Raw genomic sequence first — 15,982 nt, 5'->3', positions numbered from 1 at the left:
AAAACAAACACTCTGTGAGTATGGGCAGTATACCAGGCTGCCTTGCTGTGTAATAAACACGCGCAGAACACAGACTACGCATAACATCATGTCTTCTACCACCAACTTACCATCTAAACTGATCTCGAGATTCCAGAAATACAGTAACATTCACAAACTAGTTTAAGCTCGTATTGAAAAATAATTCAAACAAGCTGAGAAAGTAAGTTCCTCCACCTAACCCTTGGAGGTTGTAGTTTGGTGTCCTTACACTAGGGAAACTGAAAAAAAAAAAAAAGACATTCTTGGAAAGCTACAAAAATTGGATTTGGGGGGTGGCGGGGGGGGGAGGTGTCTTTTTGTCCCAGTTAAAAAAAAAAAAATCACTGCATTTAGTGACAGTGAAACAAATGTAGCAACACAGGGAATTAATTTAAGGCAAGAAAAACGCATAATTGCTTCTTAGGCTGTACAAGGCATGTTCAAGCACTACGGTTTCTTTTTCTGAAAAAAGAAAACATCAAAATAGAATAGAAAAACCATAGAACAGGCCTGGTTAGGAAATGGGTGGGATGAACCACACAACTCAGCTCTGTACTTTTAGAAATGCAGAAACAACTCAAAATGTACCTCTGTAGGCAAACATTACATTAAGTGTTTTAATTTAAGTGAAAAAAGAAGCAAAACAAGAAGTCATTTAATTCTGGTTAATTACTACTATAAAGTAAAATGATCAAAAAATAAACCACAATTTTACAACCAGTATTTGTGTTGTTTCCTTTCTTTTTATTTCAGAAAGACGGCTATAAACAGCAGCCCTTTATGCACACTGAAAGCCTAACAACTAGGCAAAATTACATTGCACAAGATTACTCCCTCTCTTACAAAGTACGACTGAAAATCACAACGTAGATCTCCATATCACTTTCCAAGATGCAATTGCATTTTATGAGCAATACATTACTTAACAGACAGTGAAGCAGAGTGTCAACCTCTAAACAGATCAACTAGAATATAAAGTTCTGAACTTTTTACGGAGCCAAAGGCTCTGGTACAGCAGTCACTGCAGAAAACAAGCTGATCAAGCCATCTATAGTGACTGTACATAGAATCATAGAATAACCAGGTTGGAAGAGACCCACCGGATCATTGAGTCCAACCATTCCTATCAAACACTAAAACCATGCCCCTTAGCACCTCCAGGGAAGGTGAATCAACCACCTCCCTGGGTAGCATTGCATAATAAAAGATATGCAACTCAGCTTTTAGGCCATGCTATAACAAGTTTCAGTTAACTTGAAAAATTCACCTCCAACAGAGACCGAGACTACACCTGAACAGATAGTAGAGATCAGGGGACATACGGTGAGTCGCTCCCATGCAGTATCATAACGTATGCTGGAGATCTCCATTATAACACACACCCAATGCCATAATGCATCTCTGTCCAAGAGAAAAATGAGCATTCCACCTTGGCAACACCTACCTTCTTGGATTTCTTTCGTAGCGTATAACCTCTGTACCAACCTAGGAGGGAAAAAAGGAAAAAGTTCATTAATGTCACCTACCACCTGTTCCTTCTCAGCTCAAGAGCACCTTAACGTGATTTCTGATGACGCTTCACTCCCATCAATGCGCATATCCCACCTGAATTTAAATTCTCCACAGGATTAATATTCTGGCTAAAACAAGTCATCTTGGAAGCTATAAAAAACAGAGTGACAATGATCAAACTGACAGAGAAGACTACATGACAGAGATGGCATTTTACATGATGCATTTAACTGTCATTCATTTAATTTTAATTACTAATTTACCAACACAAACAAAACCAACTTAAGACCGTTAACTTCACAGAAATGTACTGCTTGACTAGCTTGATTTTAAAGCCTATTTAAGTTTCACAAATCTAAGTTTCAAAATGAGGATCAGCCATTTGTTATCTCACCAGAAAACAAGAGTACTTTGGGATTTACGAGTCACACATCAAAATATAAAAGCAAGGAGCCCTACAGCTCTAATTCAGCACAAGGCAGCAAACACCCACCCTGGAGCAGCCCCGATGCCGCATCATTATTCAGCCTGTGCCATACTCCTAGGCAGGTGGCCATGCCTGGGAAACTGTCTCATTTATCCTGCCCCCAGTTCACGACACATCTGCAAGCCATCACCATTACAGCTTTTAGTGTTTCTCCAGCCATCCCACTTCAGTGCGACTGGACAACCAAAGCGAAAACAAAATCGTACAAACTACATTCATTTTGCCTCATGGAAGATGCTGTGCCAGAGAAAGCAGATGAGATGATCTATGTGTATTGCCCCCAGTTTGGTGCTAACTTGTCTGTATGCTTGCACTGGGGCAGTTTTGTAGTTCAGCTTGTCTGAGCCATGGCTCTCTCCTGCTCAGCATCACAGGGAAACTTCAGGTGACCAGAGCTGCCCTCCCCAGCTTTCAGAAATCTGAGCCTGGGTCCAAATACATGCCCTCTAGCCCTGCAAAGATGATGTTTGCAGAGCAAAGCATCAATCCCCAAAGATCAACATGGGTGAGGAGGGGGAAGGATCACAAAGCAGATGTGGGAAAAGAAACTACAGTCCCACTCCTGGTAAGAACTAGTGCAGGAAGTCAGTTCAAGGAAAATAACACATGCTGATAAATTCATTACCTACACTCTGGGACTAGAAATACAAACTGAAGTCTCAAGCACACAGGATTTTTCAGTCTGCTGTCCAGTAGCAGAAGGTAGAATGATTCATCACCTTCACATCACATCAGAAATCTGTGCTACAGGATCACTTGGGGATGGTTAGTGCTATCTTTAATTTGATGCCTACAACAATCACAGTTCACTTCACCACAGAGGCTGCAATGGCCTCACATCTCGCAATCCCATTGCTTTCAGCACAATATCAACAAAAACTGTTGCTAGAATGATCATGGACAGTTTCTGGCTCAGGTGCCAAGAAAGCAAAGCATTTTTGTTAGCACTTATTCCACTGGCTGAAATCTGTGCACAGACATGCTCAGATTTCAAATCTATTAAAGAACTAAATTTCCTCAGTTTTATTTGAATAAACCAACATTTTGAAGATCTGCAGTCTAAACTGATAAGCACCATAACTCTGGTCAAATGCACTGTACAAACTATGCAACATACGATTGCGTTATCTCTGCCACCTTGCTTCTAACACCGCATCGTCTGTGCTGACAAAGAGCATTGCAGTGCACCTGCTGATTAAAAACCCACATAGCAAAGAAAGCTCCTCACCACTGAACCTCTGCTTTCTGGAGCCTCACAGTAAGCAGGAAGAGTTCTAGAAGAGACTGCAGGTAAAAAGCAGTCAAATCTGCCTATGAGAACTGAATCACAGAATCACCAGGTTGGAAAAGACCCATCGGATCATCGAGTCCAACCATTCCTATCAATCACTAAACCATGCTCCCCAGCACCTTGTCCACATGTCTCTTGAACACCTCCAGGGAAGGTGAATCAACCACCTCCCTGGGCAGCCTCTGCCAGTGCCCAATGACCCTTTCTGTGAAAAATTTTTTCCTAATGTTCAACCTAAACCTCCCCTGGTGGAGCTTGAGGCCATTCCCTCTTGTCCTGTCCCCTGTCACTTGGGAGAAGAGGCCAGCACCCTCCTCTCCACAATCTCCTTTCAGGTAGTTGTAGAGAGCAATGAGGTCCCCTCTCAGCCTCCTCTTCTCCAGGCTAAACAACCCCAGCTCTCTCAGCCGCTCCTCATAAGGCCTGTTCTCCAGCCCCTTCACCAGCTTTGTTGCTCTTCTCTGGACTTGCTCCAGAGCCTCAACATCCTTCTTGTGGTGAGGGGCCCAGAACTGAACACAGGATTCGAGGAGCGGTCTCACCAGTGCTGAGTACAGATGGAGAATAACCTCCCTGGACCTGCTGGCCACGCAGTTTCTGATCCAAGCCAAGATGCCATTGGCCTTCTTGGCCACCTGGGCCACTGCTGGGTTATGTTCAGTCGGCTGTCAACCAACGCCCCCAGGTCCTTCTCCTCCAGGCAGCTTTCCAGCCAGACTCCTCCTAGTCTGCAGCGCTGGTTGCACTCCTGCACACTGCAGAGGTGGAAATGTAGCCAGGCAAGTCCAACCAGGCTCATCACTGCCAGATGCCACCTAAACGAAGTTCTTCCTGGGTATCTTGCCTGTAGCTACATGGTGGGGAGCCCAAGTATCAAAGAGAGCTAACTCCCAACGATTCATCTGGAGGCATGCCATGAACATGCACATTTAAGGGCAATGCCATTTAAAGACACAAAGCCATCTCTAATCAAATCCACGAAACCCAAGTCCTATTGTTTCACAGCTCCCCACCTGAAACATGAGGGCAGCTCTCCACAACATACAGGCAGGCGCTAGAAAAAACAACCAACTCCCTCCCAAACAGGAATTAGAGAAATTAAGGTCACAAAATTGTGATTTTTCTTCAACACATAATAAATACAGCTCGCTGTATGTTTGCATACCCTCTGCTTTAGATGAGCAATATCTAATCCTCCACATTAAAAAAAAACAAGAGGCAGAGGAATGTGTGAGCACACATGCTTGATAATGACATTAACAAAGTATCCTAACTTGCCTATCAATGGACATTGTGGCCCTGACTAATTTTAGTTCTCAACTTTGTAACCTCCGCAGTTTGGAGATCGTAGAAACAAAAATAAATTAAAAGCCCAAACCCTGAGGTGACAGAGGGCAAATACCTGATGTCAAACACTTCCCTGGAGCACTCAGCAAAGAGCCCCAGAGCCTCCCTGCTCTTCTCATGGCCAATTTGGGCTCAGACAAAAGACCAGTGAGAGGAAAAACAGGATGGTGGCAAAAATATTTTTCTAGAGTGATCAGGGCTTCTAAGTGGCTTTTTGGTGCATTACAGGGTTTCTAGCCCCACCTTTAACAAATATCATGGGATATAATGGCTGGAAATATGCATCCACATAAATGCCCACCTAAGAAAATGAAATATTTGTGCTTCTATTAAAGCTGCAGAAGACTGCTGTTGCTACCCTTGAATGATGCATCTATTTAGCACAGTCACCCAGACAAGGTATTTGCTGGATTAAAAAAAGAGAGGAGAAAAAAACCAACAAACCTGCAACCAACAACTAAATGTTCCCATATTATCAGGAATAACTTACTTTCAAATACTTATCCCAGAATCCAAACTCTCTTCCCAGAGTAGCACTAGAAATGAACTACTGTTCAAACACACAAGCTTGGGTTTCAGACTTATTTACTGCTATATTTAATAGTTATTCACCTTAATAAGCCACATTTATTGATCATACATTTCATTTGCCCATTCCACTAAATAATGTAAAGAAAGAGAATCAAGACAATAAAGTGGCCCAGAAGGCCAACCACATCCTGGGCTGCATCAAAAGAAGTGTGGCCAGCAGGTCGAGGGAGGTGATTCTGCCCCTCTAGTCCTCTCTTGTGAGACCCTACCTGGAGTATTGTGTCCAGTTCTGGAATCCTCAACATAAGAAGATGGAGCTGTGGGAACAGGTCCAGAGAAGAGCTACAAAGAATCAGAGGGCTGGAGCACCTTCCATATGAGGACAGGCTGAGAGAGTTAGGTTCATCCAGCCTGGAGAAGAGAAGGCTCTGAGGAGATCTTATAGTGACCTTCTAGTACCTGAAGTGGCTACAAGGAAGCTGGGGAGAGTCTGTTTACAAAGGCTTGTAGTGACAGGACAAGCAGTACTGGGAATAAACTGGAGAGGGGCAGATCTAGACTAGACATAAGGAGGAATTTCTTCACCATGAGAGTGGTGAGGCACTGGCACAGGTTGCCCAGAGAAGCTGCGGCTGCCCCATCCCTGAGGGTGTTCAAGGCCAGGTTGGACGGGCCTTGGGCAGCCTGATCCAGTGGGAGGTGTCCCTGCCCATGGAAGGGGGGTTTGAACCGCATGATCTTTAAGGTCCCTTCCAGCCCAAACTACTCTATGATTCTAAGATCTGGCAACTACTAATTCAGAACCTGGAAAACACTACTTTTGCAAAATCTGCTATGAAATGCAACCCTCCTCTCCTGCAGGATGAAGGATATTTACGAAGTCATATGGTTTTGCTGTTTGGCTTTTCCTGGAAGGCTCACATTAGAAGGAGTGAGAGGAAGCTTTCTAACTGAAGAATAAAATTGTCTGCAATTCTACCTGAAAGAAAAATATTAATTTGACTTTCAACATCAATTACTCCAGGAAGTAGCTTCATCTTTGCATTGGTTCCTGGAAGAACAGAAACTTTTAACAGTGAACATGCATATTCATTTCCAACCTCCTAACTCCTATAAAAAAACAGGCTGTTCAACAAGCCTGCAATTTTACAGGATCTGCATACTGAATTATTTGTGCAAATCTTTTCCTGCACTTTACAGGAAAAAGTTCTTTTTGATTAAAATTTTAAAAAATTAAACAGTTTTAGTAGTATGTTAAACGGTTTTCACCAGACTGTGTGTAACTAGGCTTATTTTATCAACAACTCAGAATTGGGCCATCACCTCAGCGAGTGGCAAAAGCCCACACAAAAACCAGATATTTATATACATTATACAACAGGTATGCTTTCTTGGACAAGTTCTTGGTGTTTTTCCATGGGCTCTCAGTTCTCTATTGTTCATTATTCTTCTTTAAAGTCCACCTTGATAATTCATCTCCGCTGTCTCATTTCAATTCTCCCTCAGAAATGCTTCACGATGCTTCAACCGATCATAAAAATCATCCATCTTCTTTCTTGAGACATTTCTATTTATTCTTTAAAAGTTTAAATAAAACCTCAAGCAGTTCAACTAACTTATATTTAATCTATACCTATACCCAAAGTAGTTCTATCTTTTAATTACTATTAGTTATCATTAAATCAAATACTTATTCTAGGTCTGACCTCTTGATTCAGCTGGACTGGGCTTTAAACTAGCCATAGAAAGGGCTATGCATAATTGAACAGCACTCAGGGCTGTGCATAACTGAGCAGTATTCTTAAAACCGCTCTAAAGGTTACTTTCTCAATACTGGTTCTGATTATACTCTTAACACATACTCTATCACAATCCACGAACAATAACATCTAAGTTTTACATCAACATATTTGTCATACTTCCTTATTTTCCTTAACAACTAAAATCAAATTCAAAACTAAGTTGTACACAGAGCTAAAAAAAACCCCAATATTTTAAACACAACGTTCACCTTGGCAATCCACTCTGGCATATGGTAACAACAATATTCTATGGAAGCCTGCCTGTCCTTAAAACAGGTCTTCCAGACTACACATATCTACCACCTTTTCCACCTGCAGAGAGAAGACCAGCACAGCAAGGATCTACCATAAGCTTTTCTTGACAACAAAGCCAATGCAGAGGAAAAAAACCGCACAAGCAACTACAGGCTACCACATCAAAGCCCACAGACACATAAAAGTCACCAAAACTAGTCCCACCTTAAGAATCATTGCAGAAAAGTACTTCAACATAATAATTCTACGGTAGGATGCCAAGAGCAGAATGCATAATACACCTGATATCAATGATAGAAGCCAATTTTTTTCCCCCTCACAATCTTAAACACTGAGGAAAGGGGAGGACCTTTGAGAAGCAGAAACACAGATTCTCAGCAAAGAGGAATTACTGACTCTACAAATGAGTCCTGCCCCATGCTCATATTAGGGGTCTTTTCTTCAGATTGGTCCATCTCACCACAGCCTAACACAACCCTGACAGGGACAGGATGGATGGCAGGGAGTTCCCAGGGACACACCTGGAAGTTAGCACATAGGGTACAAAACCTCCTGGGGCACAACCTACACAAATTTTGTATAGAGGAACTTGGAGATCAAAAAGCTCAAATAATTACATAATAATGGCAGTTCTGTGAACAAGAGAGATAAGAATTATGGCATCTAACTTCCCATCCCAGCAGGTATATAATGAGTAATCACTGTATAAAATGTTTGGGAGAACATTAACTTATTGGCCTTTCTTTTAACATCAACTCATCCCATGTGCTTGAAAGTGAACAACAATGAGAGTGTGAAGGTCTTTTTATTACTCAAGTCTAGGGGCAAAGTGAGTCATCTCCACTGTCCCACTTAGTTGGCAGCAGTCATCATTTGATATGGTTTCACATACCCTATTCAGGATTCAGTTTCTCCCACATTCATTAAAGAAATCTATTTTTATATAAAAGTACAAAGCTGCACAATATTTAAATAGTTCAATTTGCATTTAAAATTTTTGCATTGTTAGATTTTTTTTTTTATTAAAGCATATAATGTCAGATAACAGAAAGACTGCTTTGCTTAGAGTCAAACTTGGCACTGCAGTGGCAAAATGAACTCTGTAAGAAAATGCCAACCCAGGAGTAATGAGAAAATCTTTTTGTACAGTGATGAGTAGAGCTTGTTACTTTTGTTGAAATAGCATTGTAAATACAACAATAAAAAACCCTATTAAGCCAATATCTAAAATAAATCCATCACATATGTACCAAAAGATTAATGTCTAGAGAAAGAAACAAATTAAATCAATATATTAAAGTAAATCCCATTTCCACAAACCAAAAAGTGTTACAATATTTTAAACAAACACAGTTTAGTTATGTGTTACTTATATTTTCCAAACCACAACATGCCATAAGGATATAATGAAAGGGCTATACTTTGCCTGGCTCAGTTCTGGATCAAGCACGAACTTAAGAGTCTTGTGACAGTTTTCATATTCTGTTGATTATCAAGCTCAGCATCCAAATTCCCTTTCTAATGGATCAAGGAGAAAGGATTTTGGCATGTGTAAAGTTTCTACAGCTTCATATCAAAACAAGTAAAGCATCTTAAAAGCCCAAAATCAGTCCATGGCACTGTAACACATGTATCCATCTTATTAGAGGAACATAAATAATTTAGGACCCAAGTGACTCAAATACAGAATAGACTTCTTTTAGCAGCAGGCTATTTTGCATTACCCGAGGGTATCCTAAAAGCATCTATCATTTTCCTAATGTAGAGTAGATGCTACAATTGATCCATACAAATAAAGCTGTGCAAACATCCATCTTCCACAGAAAAGGAAATGGCTATTCACCGGGTATTGACCACACACATCTTCACTCACATCTAGCATCGGTTAATTCTGTGTTCATTAAAAATAATGTGTTTTGTCCTTTAGCAAGAGAGTGAGTAATTCATCACCTGATAACAAGAGAAGATAAGGTCACAAACAGAAAAGTAATGCAACTACATAAACCATGTTCTCGAATGCAACTTTTGCCAGCTTACCTTCATACGTTTCCAATATGTGTACAGTGTCGCCTATTTGTAAGGAAAGTTCATCTGGTCCCCTTGCGTCATAATTGTAGAGAGCTGGACAGAGGAAACATGGCAATTAGAACATGCAAAGCATTGTAACTTTCATGATTTTTGTTTCTCCAAGAAATTGTTTTTATTACTCATTGTTGCCATTCTCAACCTCTTTGTAAGGGATTCCAGAAAAAAAAAATTTGTAAAAGTTTGCCAAGTACTATAACCCATTAATATTTCCCCTTGTAAAAAAAACTCAAAAAGCTCCACCATCCACTTTCCAAAGACACTCCATTTCCAATGCTTTGCTTCTTCAAAACACAATTAATGTTTTTGTTGTGTTTGCCTGTCTTCCAGCACTTGTCAATTTTATGCAGTTCTATAATGAACTGCAGCTTTCCACTGCCATTTCAACATTCAGAACACCTACAACGTGTCTTTAGAAAACACGAATTACCACCACTAATAGTAAAGAATGATTTCTCACACATTTCGTTCATTTACTGCATGTATACTATATTAAAAACCAATATGATTTCAAAATTCCTAAGTGCCAGAGGTAACTGCATCAACCCACTGTATTCATGACAGAGACTAACCCTCTCTCCCATTTTACAGTATTACCATCAAGTTATCATACCTGACTCATCAGCAAACCCTGGCAACATCCACAACTTGCACCACCAAACCTGCAAACTGACCAAACGCATTTGCTTTCACAAATATTTCTGGCTGGCTCCAGTCACAAGCAGGGTCAGGAGCGACTATGAAGTGAAAACCATTTCCCTTTCCAGTGCTGCATCCAGAAAAAAGCCAGGAGTCCTACCATCCGGCGTAAGCAGCAAGAAGCACGACGTGCTTCTGAAGGACCCTCACATTACACAGCTGTCAACCATGGAGGCGTAAAACAGGGCAGAAAGGATTCTGGACTGAGAGAAATAGCTCAGATTTGCCTAGACACACGTAAGTAACAAACCTCGCAGCCGTGTATAATCTAAAAGTGACTTCATTGTAGGTCATGAATTCCAGCTCAGGCTCAGCCCTTGAAATAGAGTCTGCTCATCACTACCCCTCAGACCAGCAGTCAGCCACCACCCACATTAACCTTCCTTGAAGGAGCACTGGTTGAACACCTTCAGATGGTGATGAAGTCAACCGCAAAAATTTAATGCTTGGAAGCAACTGCTGAGTCTCCTGCCTCACAGCCACCAGCCTGCAGGCTGCCTGCACTTGGGAGACTTTGCTTCTGTCCAGGGAGTGACTTGAGAGTAAAAATTGGTTTGCTGTGAAAAAGCAGTAGTTAGATATATACTAACAAAGACAATTCAAACAGAAAAGCATTATCACACTGATCAACAAAATGACATCATAACCAACAAACAAACAACAGGCTGGCTTTTGGGGTTTTTAAAGAACTGGCTGATAAGAAAGCAGAATCTTTGAGAAGTGCCATCTTCTGAACTACAACTGGAAAAAGAAGCAATTCAAAGACCACTCTCCTCCTTACCTTTCCCCTAAAGAAAGTCTGGAAACTGAGCATCAACAACAGCAATGTCCACAAATTTATCTGACAAATAACGCTAAAAACTGTGTTCCTTTAGAGAAAAAAAAAAAAGGATTAATAATCTGAAAAACAAAACAGTTATGACTCCTAAAGCTAGATCTTACATTTCATATGGAGCAAACTCTCTGTAAGAAAAAAAGTCTTCCAATACCAAGCAGGGTCCTCCTGCCCAAAGATAACAACTCCAGTATTTCACAAGACTGTAGTTAATGAACTATAGTCAAAAGTACACTCACAACGGTTTCTGCACAGTTAGACAACTGCAGTTACTCCCTCGAGCGAGGATACCAAGATCAAGGCACCTCATACAATACTACTCTTAACTACTGAAACAGCAAAAGTAGTCTTCCTCCTTCACCGTGAAGCATTATGTACTTCTTATCCTTGCATTTCCAGTACATAAAGGGCTGTGTTGCTTTGAGCACATACCTCCTCATCACAGTGACATCTTCCAGAACGCAGTGTCAAAGGATGGCTTTTGAAAAATAGCTTAGAATCAAAATTTTTTACTATTTGTCACAACTCTTTTGGGAGTGGAAGCATTTTTGGAATATGATAGTTACCTCAAAACTTTCTACCACCCCTTAGATCAGCACTTGCTTTTCTATCTACTTTACTTTCCCAGGACAGGGTTGGTGTGCAGCACTACCCAAAAGCACTCCAGTGGGACTCGCAGATACTATAATTGGAGTAGAAAGACCTGGGCAAGTTATGTGTGACTCTCTCCCTTGCAGGGAATCTTCACAGATATTCAGACCAAAAGAGTTCACAGGACTTTACTGCACTCATTACAGGTCTCAAAGAACTTCTGAAAAAAGCCTCAAACTTAAAACCCCCAAAAAGCCACAGTTATGAAGGCAACATCAGACCCAGGTAGCACCCTTGCAGCACCCTTGCTTACCTGTCCAGTTTTCTCCTATTCCCAAGCACCCCCAAGAGGAAGGCTAGAGCCGGTATTACACAGAAGATCAACAACAAAAATTACATCTGTAAGAACTACTAACTAGAGAAAAATACTTTCTTGACCTCAAATCTGATAATCGGTTTAGCCCCAAGTGCGCAAGCAGAAAACGTACGAGCAAGCACATGAGAAGGTAAAATCCCACCACGAGGATGGGGCACAGTGCCCATCACTGCCTCCAACTATGGCCACAACTTCAGTTTCAACCTCCAGGAATTACTATTTATTCTCCCCAGAACTTAGTGGATTTCAGCTTACTATGCTAATAACAAATACATAATGGGTTCTCTTGGTCTTTTTCTGTGCAGTACTCCTCCTGCTTGACAGACTACAGGCTTTAAAGTTAAGTAGTAAATAAATGGGAGTGCAAAGATGATATAAAATACGAAACAGCAATTTGGAAGAGGAAACATAGTATACAGTGCAAGTTTATAAACAGAGGAGAGGACACTTCAGGGTAAAAGAATAAAGGTCAAGTGCATCACAGAGACTAATATCAACAGTATTTCAACGAAGGCTTTAGAAAGTAATATAGTTTTATTGACATCAAAACAACCCAAGCTAGCTATTCCTGTTTTAATGTTTTTCTTAGCTTTTTCATTATTAAAAAGAGATAAACCCTCCCTCCTAGGTATTTGGCACAGAACATTTCAAAACCATAATTGCTATTCTGCAGGAGAAGAGGGTTCCATGTAAAACTCATTAACAAAAATTAACATTTTAAACTGCTCTGAGCAGGGGGATGTTAATGACGGTGAACACAGCACGTGGGACAGTCTGCTCAGACACTCATCAGAAAGGATTTCAGTTGTTCTTTTGCATATACTAGGGACGAAAAAGTTACACAGTCAATACTAATTCGTCCAAATTTGCGTGGTTGGAGTTCAACACCTAACTCCACACCCCAGGTCTTTACGTAGAGCTCCTGAACACTCACAGCTATCACTACAGTCAAGAGGACCCACAGATGCTCAACACATCCAAAAATTAATTCCACTCATATTTTGCCCCTTTGAGACCCTCACACACAATCTCACTGCCTTGCACCCGATATTCCAGTCAGGAAAGATCTGCATTATGACAGACTAAAAACAGTCCCATACTCAAGCATTTCTCAAATATTTAAATGGAACAACACTAAGGATCAAAGGCATTTATGAATAAAAGGCATCAAAATTTATAGCCAAGAGTGTGAACTGGTGTCTGTCATAAGAAGGAGGGTCACGTAACAGGAGCTCCACAGTAATGACCAATTCTTTCAAGGGAAGATGACAAACAACCATCAAGTGGCAATTACTGCCCACAGCTCCCATTGACCTGAACTGAGTGAGAAGCACTGACCATGGAAGGAAGATTTATCTTTAAAAACATAAACGTGTGAAAAATATGCCTACAAAAGAAAAAAGCTAGCAGATAACTCACTCTCAGGGTACTCTATGTAGAGTGACATCACAAGATATTATGACAGATAAAATATTTAATAGGAGAAGCAAGGCTTTAAATTAAAGGAAAAAAAACCAAAAATTGGAGGAATAAAACAGGAAACTGCTATGCTTATATTTTGTCTGATCAACTGCATTCTGTGTCACCATTTAAAATATTTAAAAGCCCAAAGTATAACTTCCAATTTTTAATTTCCTCTAACTAAAGTAAGTTTTGCCTTATTTGGAAAATACAGTTTTCAGCGTGACAAATGTTCAGCTTGGGAGAGCTCTAAGCTAGATGAAGCGTTAGGAATATTTACATCACTAACATCAGGCCTCCCTATCAGGCTTGCGCTGAGAATCAAGGCTCACTGTTTCAGCAAAGGAGTTACACAGCCTGGTAAGTCAGAGAAACCCTTGCTACAATGCACAAGCAAGATAAGGAATATGATTACTCAAGCATCAAAAGGTTTATGACTAAATAGTTCAAGTTAACCAATACAGCACCCCTATGCTCTTCATCCATGCTCAGATTTCTCCTTATTCTCCTTTCTAATAAACTACGACTGACAAGGCACAGCTGAGCTTCTCTGTTGCAACTGAACACCCTTTATCTACAAAAATGCTATTTATGATGTGTTTTCTCCTTAAGGGATACATCTGTGGTAGTGGTAACTTAAGAGACCACGCAAAAGAGATACCATAGTCACTGGAGGTCAGGAAAGATGCTTTCTGAGCTACAAACATGCTGCCTCTCCACAGAAGGAATATACAACTTAGCTCAGGCTCCGGCAATTCAGTGCCACCTCTCTCAGCTTGGTCTGCCCTATAGATGAAGTATCCTATCTATGAAGTACATACAGCCCAAGACATGGCAATCAGCTTTAATGAGCAAGAGACTCACCTCTAAAGGGGACTTGCTTCCAGGAGAGGAGGACTGCCCTCCCTGCAGAAGACCCTTGAGAAGATAAAGGGGGTAGTTGCTCCACTATGCCTCTGGCATGAGCCATGCACCTAACAGATACCTAGATCTGACCAGTGTTTTCTAATTATACTTACAAGGTTAGCTTGCAGATAAGAATAACCACAACATTTACTCAAAGTCATAGACAAAGAAACAGAGCTTTATTTGCCAGTTCTAAGTATAATTAACTATGATTGATTTAATCTAGAGCTGTGGAGGCCCATTATGTTTTCAATATCACACCTATGGACCATATTTCCTTGATAATCACGTTACGGGTACACACGCACTGGCTGCTGAACAATTTGGATGCATTCTTACATCTATCCTGCTTATAAATATTGAGGGAAACCTAAATTCCACACGACAGGGAACGCACCCAGTAATTTTAAGTGATGTGCTGCTGATGCATAAAGAACAGTTGTGGCTCTTGAGATCTACACTGAACAAAGCCAGCAGCATATGGATTTAGTATGTCTGTTAATTAGCTGACATGAAGGCTGAAGGTTCATGTATCTATGAACTTTGTATTTCAGCTCTGAGATGCAATGAGCAGAACTAGGACGACAAAAGAGAAAACACAAAGCACAAAGTCACAGCGACCAAACCATTCTGCAGCCACCTCTCATTCCCACAGGACAGAGGGTTTCAGCACTAAAGATATATTTCATCAGCTGTGCCTTCAGCCAAACAACTCTCTGGGTAAAGGCTCTCCCTGCTCCCCTCTTCCTTCCACCGCAACCACAAAGCACATCTACACAAAAGTACTGAAGTCCCGAAAGCAAAGGATTAGTGTGGGCACAGGAAGAACAATTTTTTCAACTCTAGGAGTTGATAGAGAAAGGAACAATGACTAGAGCATTACAGTAATTGCACTAAAAACCCATTTACTGCTAAAGAATACAAAACAAACACCTCTACTGAACTGCACTCATTAATCGGCATGCATTAGAAAAATGATGAGTGCAATACTAGAAGAATTGGAGAGAGATGACAGAATTGAAAAAAAGGAGAAAGCAAACAAAAGTAACATCAATATATACTGAAAAAAGCTTTTCCCTGTCTGTATGAAAGCTGAGATATCATAAGAGATGCCATAAAAATGTTAGAGTAATATTCCCTGGAATTACTTTGCATTAAAGGCCACACTCCTAAAAAAAAGCGAACTACATTTAACACATTATCAGCTTTATTTTACACTTTTAAGAAAAATGAAAAAATCGTAATTGTGCTTTTTCCATAAAAAGATTGAAACCACAGAGATAAAAGCTAAGCCTCCTGCAAAATCTCTACTATTAAAAATAAAAGAAACGTGAAGGCTTTCCTCCTGTTTCTCTGACAGGGAAGCAGCTGCTTTCAGCATTAGGGAGACTCCTTAGTCCTCTGTTACTTAAACAAGTTTCCAATTTTTACAACTGAGGCTAATAGAGGAGGAAGATGAAAAAAGACATGAGTCACACGAAAGATTTGTTAAAGATTATTACTTCATGTGTGTATTAATCAAAGTTTGGTCTTCCTGATTTACTGAAGTCATCACGTGTTTTGTGGTTCCTGGTCTCACCAAGCTTGGTTCATGATTCTTTCTCTATAGTCTAATTATTCCACCACCCAAACATTCACAAAAGACGAATTTCCTAAAGAGAGGAGAAGCCTGAAAAAGCCCACAGAGCTGAACAGTTAGCACCAAGCTAACTAAGAAAATACAGCTCAGGGTTCCTCCTCCCCAGCAATGCACTGCACTTTATTGATTAAATCTACAAACGTG

General features: G+C 40.6%; 1 protein-coding gene across 2 annotated transcripts in view; it reads right to left on the bottom strand.

Annotated features, from left to right (window-relative positions):
• DOCK1 (dedicator of cytokinesis 1) overlaps positions 1-15,982 on the bottom strand; it is a 318,523-nt gene that overhangs the window by 286,005 nt on the left and 16,536 nt on the right. For both annotated transcript variants that reach the window (XM_069864186.1, XM_069864187.1), the window contains exons 2-3: positions 9,284-9,367; positions 1,466-1,506 (exon numbers count right to left, since the gene is read on the bottom strand). In XM_069864186.1, coding sequence (XP_069720287.1) covers positions 1,466-1,506; positions 9,284-9,367 — 125 coding nt within the window. The remainder of the gene's footprint in view (positions 1-1,465; positions 1,507-9,283; positions 9,368-15,982) is intronic.

This window comes from Phaenicophaeus curvirostris, chromosome 9 (genome assembly GCF_032191515.1).
Source record: "Phaenicophaeus curvirostris isolate KB17595 chromosome 9, BPBGC_Pcur_1.0, whole genome shotgun sequence".
NCBI lineage: Eukaryota > Metazoa > Chordata > Aves > Cuculiformes > Cuculidae > Phaenicophaeus > Phaenicophaeus curvirostris.
Note: the sequence above shows the minus strand (reverse complement) of the source record. Positions and strands in the feature narration are given on the sequence as shown.